We start from the raw sequence: 18,560 nt of genomic DNA, 5'->3' as shown, positions 1-18,560 counted from the left end.
GATAGTGAGTATAATTCTATACTTTTTTCTAGTATTTTCCATGCCAGTGTTAACAACACTTAGGTTAAAGAAGTACATATTTCTCTTTTCAATAACAAAACATTCTTTTTCTAATCTGGGAAAAATAGAAACAACATAGAATGAGCTTGACTAGGTGGGAATTATTTGGAGATCTTACAAAGGTGAGTCACTAAATTCTTGAACAGGAGGAAAGAATATAAAGAAAAATTTGTTTTCCTATTATTTAGAGGGAGAGATTAAGGGCAAAGTGAGAGCATCCTAGGAGCTATTGTAAACTGGATATGAGGTAATGTCACCACCTGGAATAAATGCAGTCAAGGAATAAGATGTTATCATTACCTGGACTAAGATGGTATGGTTGTAGACATGTTAGAAATAGCCCTCTCTGAAATGCTTCATGAAAGAATTAGGAGATGGTGGATTGAATAAGGATACAAACAAGAGAAATTGATTGAAGTTGACTTCAGATTGTTAGCTTGGTGTAGCTCTACATTTATTCTTTAGGTTTCAGACATCCAAATTATTATAATTTTTTTTTGATTTGTGTAGAAACAAATTTCATTGGTATATGATTCATTGTTTATAGACATAGACTTCCTCTGTATCTGAGAAAGTAGTCAAGTAACATAAATTTATGTCATATTATCCAATGAAGTACAAGGAATATATTAGAAATTCTTCATATTATCCAGTAAAATGCAAAGAACACATAAGCTTATGTCATATTATCCAATGAATTCTCAGTTGTACCATCAAACAGTTTTCTTGGGGTTTTTTTTGCTGAGGCAATTAGGGTTAAGTGACTTACCCAGGGTCACACAGGTATGCTCTGTTAAGTGTCTGAGATCGGATTTGAACTCAGATTTTCCTGTCTTCAGGGCTGGTGTTCTATCCATTGCGCCACCTAGCAGACCCTATCGAACAGTTTTTCAAGGGGAATCTGTTTCCCCTCTTCTGTTTTTTTCCCCTTTCCTCCAATCCCTACCCCTTCTAAGTAATTCTAGATAGGACAATAATCCATGGGATTTGTTCAGACCATGGTGTTTACAATTAGACTACCTCTGCCTTATTTAGAAGATTCCTTCAGAACTTAAGAATGATTCAAAGAAAGCTACCACAGTTTTAAAAATGAGTTTAGAAATTTTAAAAAGTCTTTTTTAAATGATTAATTTATTCAGCTTTGTCAAAAAGAAAGGTGGAAAGCAAATGATTCAGAGAGATTACTTACATGAGAATGAAGGTATTTCTACATTTAGAGGCTACTTAGAGAAGAAAAAAAAGAACAAGATTTAGTAGTCAATCAAAGACTGGACTAATGATAGACTGGAAGCTCATAAACTCATCACCTCTTGCTCCCTCTCTAAGCTCCCAGCATACTAAAACTTATGCTTCCTTTGAGGAAGTTACCTCCTTTTTGCTTGAAGAGATATAGACTCTAAGATATAACACCTTCTAGACATGCTGCCTCCTAGCTGTGGCTTTGCGGGTAGCCCAGGCAACAACTCCTTCAGGAGGAATTGAGGCTCAATTCCTGCAGACAGAGGGATTGGGAGACACGGGGGGTGGGGGGTGGGGGGGTGGTCCAAGAATGAAGCATTTCCGATCTCCTGGCAAGCTTCCTGAATATAACCATTTTTTAGTGCTTTGCTATTCTTGCAAAATTTTCTAACATTTTCTTGCTTGCCTTAGGTGGGCTTCCTGAGAATTCACCTGCCTCAGCTTCCACATGCTTGCCTGCATACCATCATAGCTCATGCCTTCTGTGCTTTGACTTGCCCAAACCCAAAGGACACAGCAGCACCACTTGTCACAAGGCTCTCTAGCCACTGATATTCTTCCTGGACTCATTTCCCAGTAGGTGGCATTCTCTCACCCCCTATTCCAATGAGGCCAAAGATATGACTGAAAAAGAACAATTATTTTTGCATGAATGTGTGTGTGTACACATACACACCCCAACTCCAGCTGTCCAATCTCAAATTGCTCACTTCATTGCTGTCCCCACTTCCAGTGTCCTGCCCTAAATTTACCTGCTCCTTCCTACTATCCCTTCTGTAGCCCTTCCATTATGAAAAGTTTCCTTTCATTTTAAAACTCTTTCTCTCTTTGTCCTTCCATTTTCTGGCACTTACTGAGACAGGCTCTCTTAGGAAGACATTGCATCCCTGGCTGTCCTTTCTAGTAGTGGTTGTATTTTATTTTCTACCCTGTCAACTCAGGGGTTCCACTGGGGAAGTAAAAAGACTCCTTGCTCTTTATTGCTATTTCCAGATTTTCTTTGTGTCACTCGGCAACTTATGTTCCTTAGAGGTTCAAACTATCCGAATTTGTCATAATGCAGATCCTGAAGGCTGATGGTTTTTATCTTCTGGTATCCCAAGACATTCTCCCTTTTTTTGTTAATGAGTTTAGTGACAACTTTAGTCTCCCTTTCTACCCACAATTCCTGCCTTCTTCTTAGGGGATTTCCATAAACATGCTATGTTCCTTTAAATACCAAAACATCCTAGTTTTTTAGTCTACAAAACTCCTTTGTACTTTGTCTATTCCATCTCGACCACACAAAGGAATGGCTATACTTTGGAGCACTGCCATCACCCAAAGAAGATCCATATGCAAGAATTCCCAAGTTCCTTTATATGCTCATCTTTTATCAGTCCATCTGTCTTACTGTGCTCAGCCCTGTTCTTCATCTTTCCTGAGTATTACCTCAGACCATTCCCTAAGGACCTCACCTTCAAGGAGAATAGTCGAACCACTAACAACATCCTCCACTGCCTCCTCTTTCCCTCCATTCTTTGATGAAGAAGTGACTTCTTGCCAAGGCCAGTGCCTCAACATAAATCCTTAGTTCTATCCTCTCTCATCTTCTCCAAGAGATTGCCCCCATTGTCTCTGATTGGGAGTCTCTCCCTAACTACTGGTTTCTTCCCCTATTGCCTGCAAATATATTCATTTCTCCCTGAACTTTAAAACTTCTCCCTGAACTAGAGCTTATCCCCTTGCTAGCCGTCCTCTGTCTCTTCCCTTTTTCAGCAAAATGCTTTGGGGGGGGGGGGGGGGGGGGGGAGTCTATACTTAATAACTCCATTTCCTCTCCTCTCTTTTAAATCCTTTGGGGTCAGGCTTTGGATCTTGTCATTCAATTATTCTATCCAAAGTAACTAAAGATCTCTCTTCCTCTCCCCTCCCCGCCCAGGCATTTGGGGTTAAGTGACTTGCCCAGGGTCATATAGGTAGGAAGTGTTAAGTGTCTGAGGCCAGATTTGAACTCGGGTCCTCCTGACTTCAGGACTGGTACTCTGTCCACTGCAACACCTAGCTGCCTCCAATGATCTCTTAATACTAAATCTTAAAATCTTTTCGCAGTCCATTCTTTTTTCATCTTACAGCATTTGATAGTCTTGACTACCATCTTACCCTGAATACTCTCACATCTCTTGGTTTTCAAGATACTACTCTAGGGTTTTCTTGTTTGTCTGACAGCCCCTTCTCATTTTCCTTTGCTGCATCCCCATATAATTAACTATTAGTCACACTAATTGAGAATGTCCTCCAAGAATCTGGGCCCTTTCTCTGTATATATATGTTGTCTCTCAGTGATCTCATCAGTTCCCACAAGTTCAATTATTTTTCTGCAGATAATTCCCATACCTGTTTCCAGCCCTAGTCTCCTGTGCCCCAGTCCTTCATCACCAGCTGTCTATTGGACAGTTAGAGCTATATGTCCAGTAAGCATCTCCACCTCAGCATTTTTAAAAAACAGTTATTATCTTTCTTCCCAAATTGTCTCCTTGTTCCAGATGTCTGTATTTCTGACCAAAGCACAGGATTCTTCTTACCCAAATCTATAGTGTCCATGTCATTTTCAGCTTTTCATTCATTCTTGCCACATATCCAAATTTTATTAATCTTAACCTCTTATATTTCCTGCATATATTTCCAACATCAAGCTATCATCATCTTTCCCCGGATTCTTGCAACAGCTTTCTAATTAATCTCCTTGCTTCTTGTTCTCTGCACTACATTCCACACAGCTGCCAAAACAATTTTTCCTAAGGTATAGGTATGACTATGTCACCCTCTCCCCATTTGATAATGTAGGACAAAACAATGAGATGGTTTGTTTTGGATTTTTAAAGAGGAAGATCTGAGTGTGTTTATAGGTAGGATGAATGAATTCGAATTCTGTAGCTGGGGGAGAGAGAAGATTCAACAGGAGGAGATTTAAAAACAATCAAACATAGTAGCGGTTCGGTAAACTTGAGAATTACAACTTTTCTGGTAAGTCTCATGATTGACAAAACCATTGAGAAAACTGGAAAGCAGTTTGGCAGAAATTAATAAGTTCCACATGGATGACAGAAATAAGGAAAGAGATCTCTTTCACTACAATGGATAGAGGAAGACCTCTTGACCAAACGAGATAGAAATGATGGAAAAGAAAAATGGACAATTTTACTTACAAATTTTTTCACAAATACAATGCAGTTAGAAGAGAAACATAATATATATCCTTTCTTGATCTGGTAATTTGTTGTTAGGTATTTTGAATCTTCCCTGATGTTCTTCTGGGCACATGACAATGTTCTCTTTTGTTTCATTTTGTTTTGTATTCCTTTTCTGTTTTTCTTTTTTTTTTTTTTAAATTGTTATTTTAAGAATAAAATCAATTTTTAAAAAGGAAGAGAAACAGTGAACTGGGAAAATTTTCTTGCAACAAATTTTTCTGACAGAGGTCTTTTGTGGAAAATGAAAATAGCTTAGCTGGCTCTTATATATATATATAAGGAATTGATAAAATACAAGAGCTATTGACATTAGATCAGTAAGATATATAAATAGGCAGTTCTAAAGAGAAAAAAGTAAATTATCAATAATTTTTTGAAAAAGTTGTTTCAAATCACTAATAATAGAAATGAAAATGAAAACAAATCTTACTTTTCATCTCAAACTCATCTGATTGACAAAGATGACAAAAATAGAAAATAACAACTTTTGGAGGATAAACATTGTTAGTGAAGCTGTGAATTGGTCCAGTCATTGAAAGCAAATTGGAACTATACCGAAAAAGTTACTAAACTGTGAATACTTTAGTAATAAATTAACACTAGATCAGTGCTCCAAAAAGATCAAAGAAAGAGGATCCCATTTATATATATGTATTTGTAGCAGCTGTTTTTGTGGTAAAAGAAAAAAAAAAACAAATTGGAACCTAAGAAGATAAGATTAATGATAGATAAGAATAAGATTAATGTCTGAACACATTATATTATATGAATGTTACAATATTATGTGCCATTAGAAATAACAAAAGAAACAGTTTCCTAGAAATGTAGCAGTTTATAAAGTAGTGAGCAGTACAGTGAGCAGAAGCAGAAAAATAATTTGTACAGTGACTACACCATTGTAATGGAAAAGAACTATGATCAATGCAGCAACCACTCATGACTCGAGAATACTGCTTCTCATATCTTGATTGATTGAGCTTCTATGGACTAATGATGTGAGATATTACATATATTTTCAGACAGAACTGTCAACCAAACATTTTTAAGGTATGCAAAGGACAGCTAAAGAAGGGGGACACAATCCAGACAGTATTGTAGGAGTCAGACAGATAGGAGAACCTAGAAGTTAATTTTATTTATACTTTTGAAAAACAGGATGTACATAGAGGACCACACAGTATTATATACACTCTCATTTCCTGTTCTTTGTGGAAGGAAATGTTCCTATTAGTTGATATTTAACAAGTCCATAATAACAAAAAGGGGGTTGTTTGTTTTTAAATAGAAAGAAGGGATGGGATCTAGGGGACAGGTAAAGAGGTTGGTTTTGTTAAGAGGAAAAGCTACCTCTGCATCAGAGACTGAAGGAAAGGAGAAAAGCATGGAAAATGTTAGCAAGATTTAGATGTGGAAAGGCACTGAGTTCTGGGGAAATTGAAGAGGGGACCCCCGAACTTGGAAAATCCTATGAGGAGAAAATTTTGCCTCAATAAAAACTTTGCCCCATGTCTTTTTTTTCCTTCTTAAATGAATTTAAGTTTCAACTGCTTGAGGGGGGGAATGATGCGGGTGTGGTCCCTTTAAGATACCTTTCTTTCTGATTCCCAACCCTTCCTAGTTAATGTAATTACCTTTTGATCCACAAATCCTGGTCCCTTTGAATTTCAATAGAAGATCCAGACCTGTCCCACCCCCACCCGGATCTGAGCCAACCTTGGGGCTACACCCACAGGCCCCTCTAGCTAAATCTCTCATTATAAAAGAGGCCAAGGCGGGACCCCCTCTTTGCAGAGGTCCCAAACATGCCAACCTTAAGCCTGGCATGTCAGGACTTTCTGTTCACTGGAACTCTGTGTCCGGTGCCCTTATCTCTACCTCCACCTATTTCCTTAACTATACTTTAACCTTACTTCCAAACTCCATAATAAATTTCTTTTTATCAGTCTAGCTTTTCGGGCCAATAAATGCTTTTATTGGGGACACGTGCCACTACTAGATCTCATTTAACTCCATATCCTTGCACCGAATCCAGGGGAGTTGCAGGGGAACCCTGCCCTGAACCTTCCACTAGACCTCAATTAAACCCTAATTTCATTTAGGTACCCCATATCTAGACCTCATCATTAGGTCTTGGGATCAGAAGACCTAAGTTTATGTCCTTTCTGAATGACAACGGGCATACTGTTTATTCTCTGACTATCAATTTCCTCATGTATAAATTGGAGTTGATGATAATTACTTACAGGTTTGTTGTGGGGATCTAATGGGATGAAAGAGCTTGTTAAAAGTCCTCTGTAAATATAAGAGTACTAACAATAATATGCCTAACAATTATAACAGTAGTGATTAAGAGAAGTGATAAATAAGATCTTATGATTAATATAAAATTTCATTTTAACATTTTTATTGATTTTTTTTTTTTTTTTTTTTTACCTAGTATACATTTTCAAACATACAAAAAAAGAAGGGGGGAAGAAAGTTTCACAAAAATCACCAAGACATCCATCAGGTGCAACATTATATATAATGTCTGACATACAATCTTTACCTAGTTTCCCATCTATGCAAAGGAGGAGATATATTTTCATTATGTCTTCCTTGGATCCAAGATTGGTAGTTTTAACTTCTGAGTGCTTTCTATGGTTATAAGACTTAGCATAGTCTTTGTTCATAGTATTTAGAGTTAGAAGACACCAATAAAGTGAGAAAAGCACTAAACTTGGCGATCAGAAGACCAGCATTTGAGTCCTGCTACCAGGTCCTAGAGCAAGAAATTTCCCTCAGTGCCTTCTGTAACATGACAGAGTTGGATCAAATGAACTCTGAGGTCCCTTCCAGTTCTAAATTTATGATTTTATGATTAGAACCTGTGTGTATCATCATGTCACCACACGTATAAAAAAGCTAATACCTTTTGCAAAAATTTTATCTGTGCCACAGGCCATAATTCTATTGGACACATTCAGGTTATTACAGTAGAAATTGTAAGTTCTTTGAGGATAAGGATTGCTTCATTTTTGTCCCTAAATCTAGCACCTAGTAGAGACTTAAATGGTTAGTAAGTCAAACTGAAATATGAAAACTAATTTCACCTCAGCAGTAACTTACAAACAAACCAGAAGTATATTTAGAATATTATGAAAAGAATATATGGCAGATGATTTGCTTTTATATATTGGTAAAGAGCCAGACTAGTAAACTTGTATAAGTAGTAAAAGGGAGACTAGAAAAATGTGAGAGATTTTTTGGCCAGTATTAAATTTGAACTAATAACATTTATTTTTGCTTTGTTCCCTCTCCATCCTATAGGTTTGCAAGCGAATGGACTTAGTCTGCCAGAGAATGTTGAATCAGGGATTTCTGAAAGTGGAAAGATATCACAACCTGTGTCAAAAACAAGTTAAAGCACAACTTCCAAGGTATGTAGAGAGTAGAGCAAAGATTTTGTTATTTTTTTTTAGGCCTTTGCAAAGATCCAGATGTTTAAGGAGTGATATCCAAAAGTTTTACACTAGCAATTTCTGGTATTGCTTGACATTATTCTTTTTTTAATTAAATTTAAATCTTTTTTCAATTGACAATTTTTTTCCTCCTTCCCACATAAAAATCCTTATACCAAATATCCTTAGTCAAGCAAAAATAATACCCATGTTGGACATGTCCAAAAAATATCTATCTCAGATTGTACCCTAAATTCATTACCTACTTTTCTTTCAGTAGGTGCTGAATAAAGTGGATCATCATGAGTCTTAGAGAAACATGATCGTTCATTGTGTTGATCAGAGTTCTTAAGTAGCCTTCTTTTTCAATAGATTTTTAACAGATAATCATAGTTCAGCATCATTAAGGACAAGCTTTGGTTATTTAGCTTTATCTTTTATAGCTAAGATATTAGCTATAATATATTATAAGTCAGGATCTTTGATCCTTGGTCATTAAGAATTTATTAAGTATTAAAAAGACAACCAAAAGTTGGTTTGTATATATTTTTCCATACATATACGGTATTTTAGTCCTCATAGGCGAGAAAAAAAAAAAACGGAACAAACCTCTTTACCTTTCTATTTTAAATACCTTATAAATTATACAAATACGACTTTCTTATTTAAGAGCTGTTTATCCATTTTGGGATTGTTCATGTCTTTTTTTTTTTCATTTATGTTGTTTGTCGCTTAATTGTTGACAACTCTTCTGATTAGATTGGGGGAAGATCAAATAAATTTGTTTTTTCATAGATATCTTATGGGTTTCAGTTACTTGAATACATTATGAGGGGTTGTTAAAGCTAATGAGGCAGAAAAAACAAAAATTAGATAGAAATGTATTGGTTTCTAATAGCCAGTATGAATGGTAATAAGAACAGCCTGCACTACCACTGTCAAGTTTAAAAGAAGAGAGAAGGGACCAGTGGAAAAAAAACAATAGAAAATAGAAAGAGGGAGTTTAAATGGAGACCAAAAGAAATAAGCAAAAACAACAAAAAAATCATACCCTCTCATTTCAGGAACTGATATAATTCCCCATTTCAAAGGAAAGATCAAGAGATTACAGACAACATAGTACCTTGATATCTCTTTTTTCCTTTTTTTTTAATAAGTTTTTAAAATTCAATGATATTTATTCCAATTACATGTAAAGATAGCTTTCAACATTCAATTTTGTAAAATTTTGAATTCCAAGATTTTTTTTCCCTTCCCTTTCTTCTCCCCAACATAGCAGACAAATCTGATAATAGGTTATATATGTACAGTCATTTTAAACATATTTCCATATTAGTCATGTTGTGCAAGGAAAATAAGAAGAAAAGGGAAAAACCACACACACACAAAAAAAGGTGAAAATAGTATGCTTCGATCCACATTCAAGCTCCATAGCTCTTTTCTCTAGATGCATATGATATTTTCCATCCCAAGTCTATTGGAATTGTCTTGGATCAATATATTGTTGAGAAGAGCCAAGTCTGTATCATAATTGATCATCTTATAATCTTGTTACTATGTAGAATGTTCTTCTGATTCTGTTCACTTTATTCTGCATCAGTTCCTGTAAGTGCTTCCAAGCTTTTCTGAAACCAGCCTCATCATTTTTAATAGAACAATAATATTCCTCAAATGATGGACTCATCATTTTCCAGTTCCTTGCCACCACAAAAAGAGCAGCTACAAACATTGAACATGTGGGTCCTTTTTCCTCCTGGTGTCCCTTTGTACTACAGCAGTGACCATTGATTCTTAAGGAACTTAAATCTTTCATTTCCCTCATTCAAAACTTTTTTTCATAAATTAGAAAAGGTAGCAAGAGAGAAAATGGAATGAAAGGAAAATTCTAGGAAGGACAAAAATAAAATTTATTGAATAATAAATTACAAATACTGATGAGATGAAGAAATTAGATGAAATGTTAAGGGATAAAATTTTTACCGTAATATAGACTGAAACATTAGTAAAAGCATTACAGGTAATGTGAATGGAAGAAATACATTTAATAATAGGTTCGTTGATATAATTATACCCATCTATAATACTTACCTTACAAGATTCACATGAAGGTAAAAAGGGGAGGGCATGTGTGAAAAGTATTTTGTAATTCAATCAAAGGCATAGCAAGTAATAAAAGAATAATTATAAAATATAGAAGGTAACCTGGAAGAAATAAGAATATGAATAGAAATAACAAACAAGCAGAATAAATATATTTAAGCAAAAATCCAGTAGAAAACTAAAATAAAATAGAAGAAAAATCCAGAATGTAACAGATTAAGAATAATTAATGGACAGTCCAAAATAAGACCTGAAAGTGGATTTCTTCGACAAAGAGATCTAACTCAGTTTCAATTGATCAAGGATGGACAGAAGCAGCTACACCCAAAGAAAGAACACTGGGAAATGAATGTGAACTGCTTGCATTTTTATTTTTCTTCCCAGGTTATTTTTACCTTCTGAATTCAATTCTTCCCTGTGCAACAAAAAAACTGTTCGGTTCTGCACACATATATTGTATCTAGGATACATTGTGACATATTTAACTTGTATAGGTTTGCTTGCCATCTGGGGGAGGGGGTGAAGGGAGGGAGGGGAAAAGTTGGAACAGAAGTGAGTGCAAGGGATAATGTTGTAAAAAAAAAAAAAAAATTAGCCAGGCATGGGCCCTGTCAATAAAAAGTTATAATAAATAAATAAATGATAAATAAATAAGGCCTGAAAGACAAAACAAGAAGATGAGACTTTAAATCACCATGAATTCCTTTTCAAGAAAAAGAATAAAACATGATACTAAAAAATTAATTGGCGAAAACTTATCAAATCAGACAAGAATAGAAAAGGTACTATGATTAGAAACAATTCATAAGACTTCAGTGTGAAAAGGTCCAAAATATAAAATGCTTGGGAATATAATTCTTAAAACTTAGTATCATAAGGATAAAGAAAACTCAAGTATTGAGAAAAAAAAATTACCTATCAAAACCACTAATTGAAATATCCTATATAAGGCTTAAAGGCATACAAGTTTTTAGTTTATTTTTCCTCCAGATTTAACCATGTGATCTTGAAGATAAAAGAGTAACATTCAAAAACTCTCCTCAATTAATCAGCAAAAATCCAAAATGAAAAGCTACTTATTAATATTTTCCCTAATATAAAATCTATTTAGTGATATTAAAAATAATAGCATATGTTAATAACGTTATTACCTATAGTTAAAATCTCTAGATATGATGCATATATAAGTCTTTGTAAGTGAAATAGAAATAATCTAAATTAGCAAAAAATAGAATTAAAACATCCATATTTGTGAGTAAAATTTGTAATTGACAAACAATAATAGCTAACATTTATTTAGCTATTAAGGTTTGCAAAGCCCTTTACATATTATCTCATTTGAGCCTAGGTCTTGGTTCTAAGTCTAGCACACTTTGCACTTTATCATATAGCTATTTAGAAACAGCAAATGTGTGTATATGTGTGTGTGTGTGTGTATGTATATATTAGAGAGAGAGAGAGAGAGAAAGGTCTTTGTGATCCCCGAAACAAAATCTTTAACCAAAAAAAGAAGTAAAGCATCAAAGAATTATAAAGCAACCAGAGTATTCTAAATGACAAGAGTTTTGTTAAAGTTAGTTAACTTTAATATTAAAAATAGTTACAATTAAAAAAAAAGTCAAATTATATTCCCCTTTGACATTGAGAAAAAAATAGATAAAAGGAGAAAATTCACCAAGACAAAATTGATTTTTACATTTCAGATATTAATTTTGAAAGACCTGATTTATCTTTTAAAAGTTGTGTCATAAGCACAGCTAGGTGGTGATGTGGAATTCACCAGCCTTAGGAGGACTTGAGTTCAAATCCATTCTCAAACACCTGTTAGCTGTATGATTCTGGACAAATCACTAAAAATGTTGTGTCATAGACTAAAAAATAAACTCATCCATTTGGTATTTATGCTAAACACCTTTAACATAAAAATATAGATTAGGTTTAAATCAATAGGTTGGGTATACTTTGCAACTTCTGGTAACAGAAGATTTACTACCTCTTGGGGTAGCTCATATCAAACTTAAATATTCATCTTTGAGCTTCCACCTATTGTTCTTTTTTTTTTTTCTGTCTAGTTAGCAGAAACTGTTTTTCACATGATAGCCTTTTATTTACTTGAAGACAGCTATTGTATTCTTCCATAAATCTACTCTTTGGGATAAACATCTCAATCAGTTCCTTAAACTGATCTCCTATGCCATGAACTTCAGTCCTACAAACATCTTGATTGCCTTCCTCTGAACATTGCCCATCCAGCTTACCAGTGTTCTTCCTCTTTTGTAAAAATATGACTTATCTAATGAAAAGACTAACAAAGAAATCATCTATCTGAATTTTTTAAGAAAATTGTTAACAGATACATAAATGACAAAAAAGAAAACAGTCCAAAAGGAAAGTAGAAAAAGGCAGAAATAATGTAGGAAAAAATTGAAATGATACAGTTGAGCTCAACTTTCAAAAAAATTAATAACATTTATAAATCATTGGCAAAAGTAATTTTTTAAAAGGAGAAAGAAAACATAGTCACCAAGATTAGAAGACAAACACAAAAGAGATTAATATCACTAGGAAATTTTGAAGTACAGATATATTCTAATAAATTTCTTTGGATCTGTGATCTCTTAGACTTTGGCACAATTTTCACCAGCATCTATCAAGACCTATTCATGACTGCTAGTTCCATAAGAGTCTTTTCTATATTTTCTTCTAAATATTCTACAAGGGTTTACAAATTTGCTACCTTTTCTTTTGATATTTTGTGAATACAAATGGAGAATTTTACTTATCCATTGGTAATTGCTTATTCTTCCTTTTTCAGTCTTGTCTCTCTGATGACATCCTTTACTGTATATAGCATTTATTAAGTACTTGCAGTGTACAATACTTTATACTAAGCACTAGAGATAGTGATTAAAAACACATCATTTTCTTCCTTTAAGGAGTCGTGTTCTCCTGAGGAAAAAATATGCGTGCGAATAAATAAAATGAATACAGAGTACATTCAGCAAGATAGGGAGGAAAACTACTGGGCAGGGGAAAGATCAGGAATGGCTGAGTATAGAAAGTAGCAGTTGGAGCTTAGCCTTAAAGGAAGCAATGGATTCTGAGAATCAGAAGTGAGAAGATAGTATGTGACATACACAGGAAAAAACCTTTGCAAAGGCGCAGATGTGAGTACAGGGAAGAGCAAACAAGTATATTTGGCTGAACACAGAATATGTAATGGGGAACAATATGAAATATGAGCCAGATTGTGGAAGACTTTAAGCACCAAACTTAGATTCTATCCTAGAGAGAGAAGGGAACCACTGAAGCTTCTTGTTCAGAGTAGTAACATGGTCAAGTCTTGCTTTAAAAATGCCACTTCAGCAGCTGTGTGGAGGATAGAACAGTTGGAGACTAGGGACAAGGATACCACTTAATGTACTTTTAAAGATGTCCATTTAGTTAGCGAGGTTGGAGTTTGGGAGCAAGATATTTGGAAGCCATTACAGAAATGATAAATTGGTATATATTTGTCAATATTGCTAAGAGAAAATGGTTCACGAAGAAAGAAGAGAACAAATTCCCTTGGATCCAGGTGAGATATACTTACACATAGGGAATGGTACATAGACAATGCTTCAACCAAGGATACTGATACAGAAAGGAGCGTGGATTTATATAGTGCTGTGAGCTAGCCACTGTATGAAGCACTTTTACAGCTATTATCTCTGTTAACCTTACAACAACCCTGTGAGGTAAGTACTATTACCCTCATGTTACCTTTGAGAAAACTGAGGCAGGTGTTAAGTGACTTAACCAAGGTCATAAGTATCTGAGGATGGGTTGGAACTTAAAATTTCTGTACTTTGGGTCAGTGCTGTCTCCCCTGTGCCACTTAGCTATCTCAAACATAGAAAAAGGAACTTATCAAAAATGAGGACTAAGAAAAGTTGATTTTTATGCCTTTAAGCTGCTTCTCCCTTGCAATTCTTTATTGGTAATGAGTAGCAAATTAGTTAGAGCTATTATCTATGCCTCCATTGTTCCTTGGGTGATTCTTAATTATTAATTCTCTGAAATCGACATTGCATAACTCACAATCATAATCCTAATAAATTAGACAAATTAAACAGACTATATATTATAGACTATAAATGACCAAAACCACCACAGATAGATTAAGTAGACCCATCTCTGAGAAAGAAGTAAGACGTTAGTAATAAAATTTTCAGTAACTGATCTCATCCATATGCTATCCCCTATTAATATACATTGCAAATTGTCCTTGCCCTCATTTTGTGAACAATTCTTGTCAATATTTTCCCATTATCTCCAAAAAAGAGCCATTCAGTAAACTGAAGTTCTTCTAGACATTAAAATTTCTTGAACATCATCAATCATGCCACCATCTTTACCAATCATAAATTTTCTTAATGTTCTTTTTATCTTTTTGCATGAAAGTAGTTCTTGACACTGTGCTGCAACCTACTTGTATTCTCCATTGCTCTTAGATTTATGAGAATTTGCTATTCTGTGATTTACAATAATAAAGAACCTATAGGAATATATGTTTTTTAAAGGTGAAAAATAGGGACAGCTAGTTGGTGTGGTGGCTAAAGCACCAGCCCTGAAGTCAGGAGGACCTGAGTTCAAATGTGACCTCAGATACCTAATACATCCTAGCTTTGTGACCCTGGGCAAAAAAACAAAACAAAACAAAAAGCTGAAAAAATATTTTCTTTACTTTTCCGTCTTTTTATTCATTTCTGTCTTATTAAATACTAAAGGTCTTAATATTTAGCAGTAAGAATTTACCATTTTCTTGTATTTGATTATTTCTTTAATAGTTTATAGGGTTTTTTTTAATTGTTTAAATGGGTTTTTGTATCATAGAGTACTTTGGTGTTGTTGAAAGTACTGTGGTTTCCCAAATACAGTCTAGCCTGCTTTTGTCTTCCTGCCCAACTCATTGTCAGTTTACTGTACCTGCAAAACATTAATGTACTGATGGATTAATTCTGTAGGCTGCAAATCCCATGCATAGTCTGGGTGATAGACAATCCTCATTCATTTTGTTTTTAATCTGGGCTTTGTTAGATCTGTCTCTTTTGAGTGATTGTAGATCCCATGGAACTAGTAGGGCTAGTAACCCTGGAAGTAGTATGCTGGAGCTTCATGAAATTAACATAATTTTATGAAATACATCCCTAGAAGTGCCTACAGGAATTTACCATCCATAGAGAGTCTTTTCATTTTGGGTTCTGTAAAGAATATCCTTATGTTTCTTTGTTTTATCCTAGCTTGATATTGACAATTATATACTCATTGAACAAAATGATCTCTAAGATTGTCCAATCAAGGAGTCTCCTATGATCTTAACATGTCTGTGGTAGACAGTTTGTTGGAGAAAGCCCTGTAAGGTTGCTTTTTGCTCTGCTAAATAAAGATACTTTATGTTTAAACATTTTCTGTATTCCTCAGTCATTGGGTCTTTAAAGTTGCCTTCTCCTATAGAAAATCATCTTCATTGGTGAAACAGTACAATGTAAATGGTTTTTTCCCATTTCCTCAGAATTAGATGAGCTGATTTCAAGTCCTAACTCTGCTACTTATTACTTATGTGACTTTGAGTAAGTCACTTAAAGTCTGTGGACCTCAGTTTCCTCCTCTGTAAAATGAGTTCAACTAAATGATCTCCAAGATTCGTTCCAATTCATATCTCTGATATGTGTATAACTTACTCTCATAAAGATTTTACAGGGAGGAAAAAGTAGGCATATAAATTGGTAGTTACTGGTGTTTTCTTTATCACCCTTTTTTGTTCATAATAATATCATTCATGATTGTCTTCCCATTCATTTGATACTTTCCCTCTTGAGAGCTAGCTTGAAAATCGGTCCCTCAGTATTTTCTAAATTGTCACTTCCATACCAATTTCTTTTGTATGTATTTGGTATGGTTGATTTACTTTTCCTGACTTCATCTTAAGTGCTATTTTTCCTTAATTGTTAAAACACCAGGCTCTGTGATAATTGAATATAAACACAGTTCCATGAGAAGAGGTTGTTGTAAAAATGGTGGCATATGTCCTATTTTTAATATATTTGTTGTCCTCTTTTTGGTTTGGTCTATAAATATACTCATGGTAATTTGGCCTACTTGAGTCTCACTCACTCCATGCTTTTCATAGACTTTTTTTCCCCACTCTGCTTCTTGCCATTTTATGAAACAGTACTACTAATAATTTTTCATTCTCTTCTATAATGTTCTGACAATGAACTCTAAACTAGCACTACCCTGACCACAATATTTCTTTTTTTTTTTTTTTTTTTAATTTATTTAATAGCCTTTTATTTACAGGATATATACATGGGTAACTTTACAGCATTAACAATTGCCAAACCTCTTGTTCCAATTTTTCACCTCTTACCCTCCCACCCCCTCCCCTAAATGGCAGGATGACCAGTAGATGTTAAATATATTAAAATATAACTTAGATACACAATAAGTATACATGACCAAAACATTATTTTGCTGTACAAAAAGAATCAGACTCTGAATTATTGTACAATTAGCTTGTGAAGGAAATCAAAAATGCAGGTGGGCATAAATATAGGAATTGGGAATTCAATGTAATGGTTTTTAGTCATCTCCCAGAGTTCTTTTTCTGGGTATAGCTAGTTTAGTTCATTACTGCTCCATTAGAAATGATTTGGTTGATCTTGTTGCTGAGGATGGCCTGATCCATCAGAACTGGTCATCATCTAGTATTGTTGTTGAAGTATATAATGATCTCCTGGTCCTGCTCATTTCACTCAGCATCAGTTCGTGTAAGTCTCTCCAGGCCTTTCTGAAATCATCCTGTTGGTCATTTCTTACAGAACAGTAATATTCCATAATTTTCATATACCACAATTTATTCAGCCATTCTCCAACTGATGGACATCTATTCAGTTTCCAGTTTCTAGCCACTACAAAAAGGGCTGCCACAAACCACAATATTTCTTTTCTTGATAGAAAAGGCAAATATATGCCTGCTAAAAATTTTTATATAATCTTTGAGCATTCTTGCTGTGGAGATTGTTTGCTTCATTCCCATTTCTGTATGAATTGGTGGTAAACAGAAATTTAAATCTTATCTACTCAAAGTCAGCATCTTAATTAAATGCATCATAATTGACTTATTAAAATTATATGTAGGACCTCTTCAAGGAGAATCTGAGCCATCCTTCCAATTAGATGTAACTTCTTTATCTCTTGGTTTTGTTTATTGTGAGAAGGGTTATATTAATGTAGTTCAGTTAATTTAGTGATCTATCAAGTTAATTGTTAGGCAAAGATCTTACATTTAAAGTACCAACAGTCATGTATATAGTCAATTGACACACTGTTCTGCCTTAGCATCTTCTACCCCCTCTTTACTGCTGTTCTCCACTCTAAGAATTGAGCACCATTTATTTCTCTATTTTTTTTCATGGGCTGCCATAGCCAAAGAATTTACCTAGTGATTGTGAGTCTTTCTGTTCTTATAGCTAGGCTGGTATAGTGGAAGGAACACTGGGTTTGGAATCACAAGGCCTGAGTTTGATTCCTAGGTCACCCATATATTCACAAAATGAGGTTAGGCATGGTTGTTGCTAGAAATAAACCCAAAGCTTTTCTGGCTTGGTGCATATCCTAAAAGAACTTTCACTCTTATGAAAGGATCACTTAATTCTGTTACATACAAAGTACTTGGTCTAAAGTAGCAGATTTAATTTTTTTTTTCCAAACATTTAAAGACTTAAGTCTTTTCAATAAAAGATTATTTATAAACATAGAGGAATATAGAAGGCCACTACCTAATATTTCTTACAAAAGAAATAATTCCTTTTTTTTTTAAGTCTGGGAAAAACAAAATTGAAAAAGAAATTTCAGAAAATTTCTATAGTAAATATATACTATTGTTATTTTTTAAAAGCTAATAGACTAATATATAAAAATTATACATCATGTGTAAGAAGTGTTTATTCCAGATATGTAAAGCCATTTCAATTTTAGAAAACCTCATAAACTCACAGAAATGATTCAATTCCCTCATTTTACAAATCAGAAAATTGGGACATGAATCTTTTAAGTGACATGCTTAAGACTATACAGTTAGGTAATATGTGACCCGACCTGAGATTCAAACCCAGGCCTTTTGATTCCAAATTCAGGTTCTTTCCACTATACCATAATACCTATAACTCCACTATGTTAATAAGAAAACTCAGAAAAAATATTGTGATATTCATGGATATAAAAATAATTTTGAAAAAAGTCAACCATTCCTTCATAATTTTAAAAGAATAGAATGACTCTTTCAACACACCAAAAAGGAATCTACTTGAAACAAAGACAACATGGTTGATTGAACTGATTATTTCCACTAAAATCAGGCGTAAAACAAGGGTGTCTTTGTCCAAATAGAAGTTACCTTATTGATTTGACATAGTGTTAGAAATGCTAGTGATAGACTAGTGTT

At 34.3% G+C, this 18,560-nt stretch overlaps 1 protein-coding gene across 3 annotated transcripts in view; it reads left to right on the top strand.

Annotated features, from left to right (window-relative positions):
• Positions 1–18,560, top strand: part of FBXO28 (F-box protein 28) — a 62,446-nt gene that overhangs the window by 6,185 nt on the left and 37,701 nt on the right. For all 3 annotated transcript variants that reach the window (XM_031967061.1, XM_031967063.1, XM_031967062.1), the window contains exon 2: positions 7,842–7,951. In XM_031967061.1, coding sequence (XP_031822921.1) covers positions 7,842–7,951 — 110 coding nt within the window. The remainder of the gene's footprint in view (positions 1–7,841; positions 7,952–18,560) is intronic.

This window comes from Sarcophilus harrisii, chromosome 4 (genome assembly GCF_902635505.1).
Source record: "Sarcophilus harrisii chromosome 4, mSarHar1.11, whole genome shotgun sequence".
NCBI lineage: Eukaryota > Metazoa > Chordata > Mammalia > Dasyuromorphia > Dasyuridae > Sarcophilus > Sarcophilus harrisii.
Note: the sequence above shows the minus strand (reverse complement) of the source record. Positions and strands in the feature narration are given on the sequence as shown.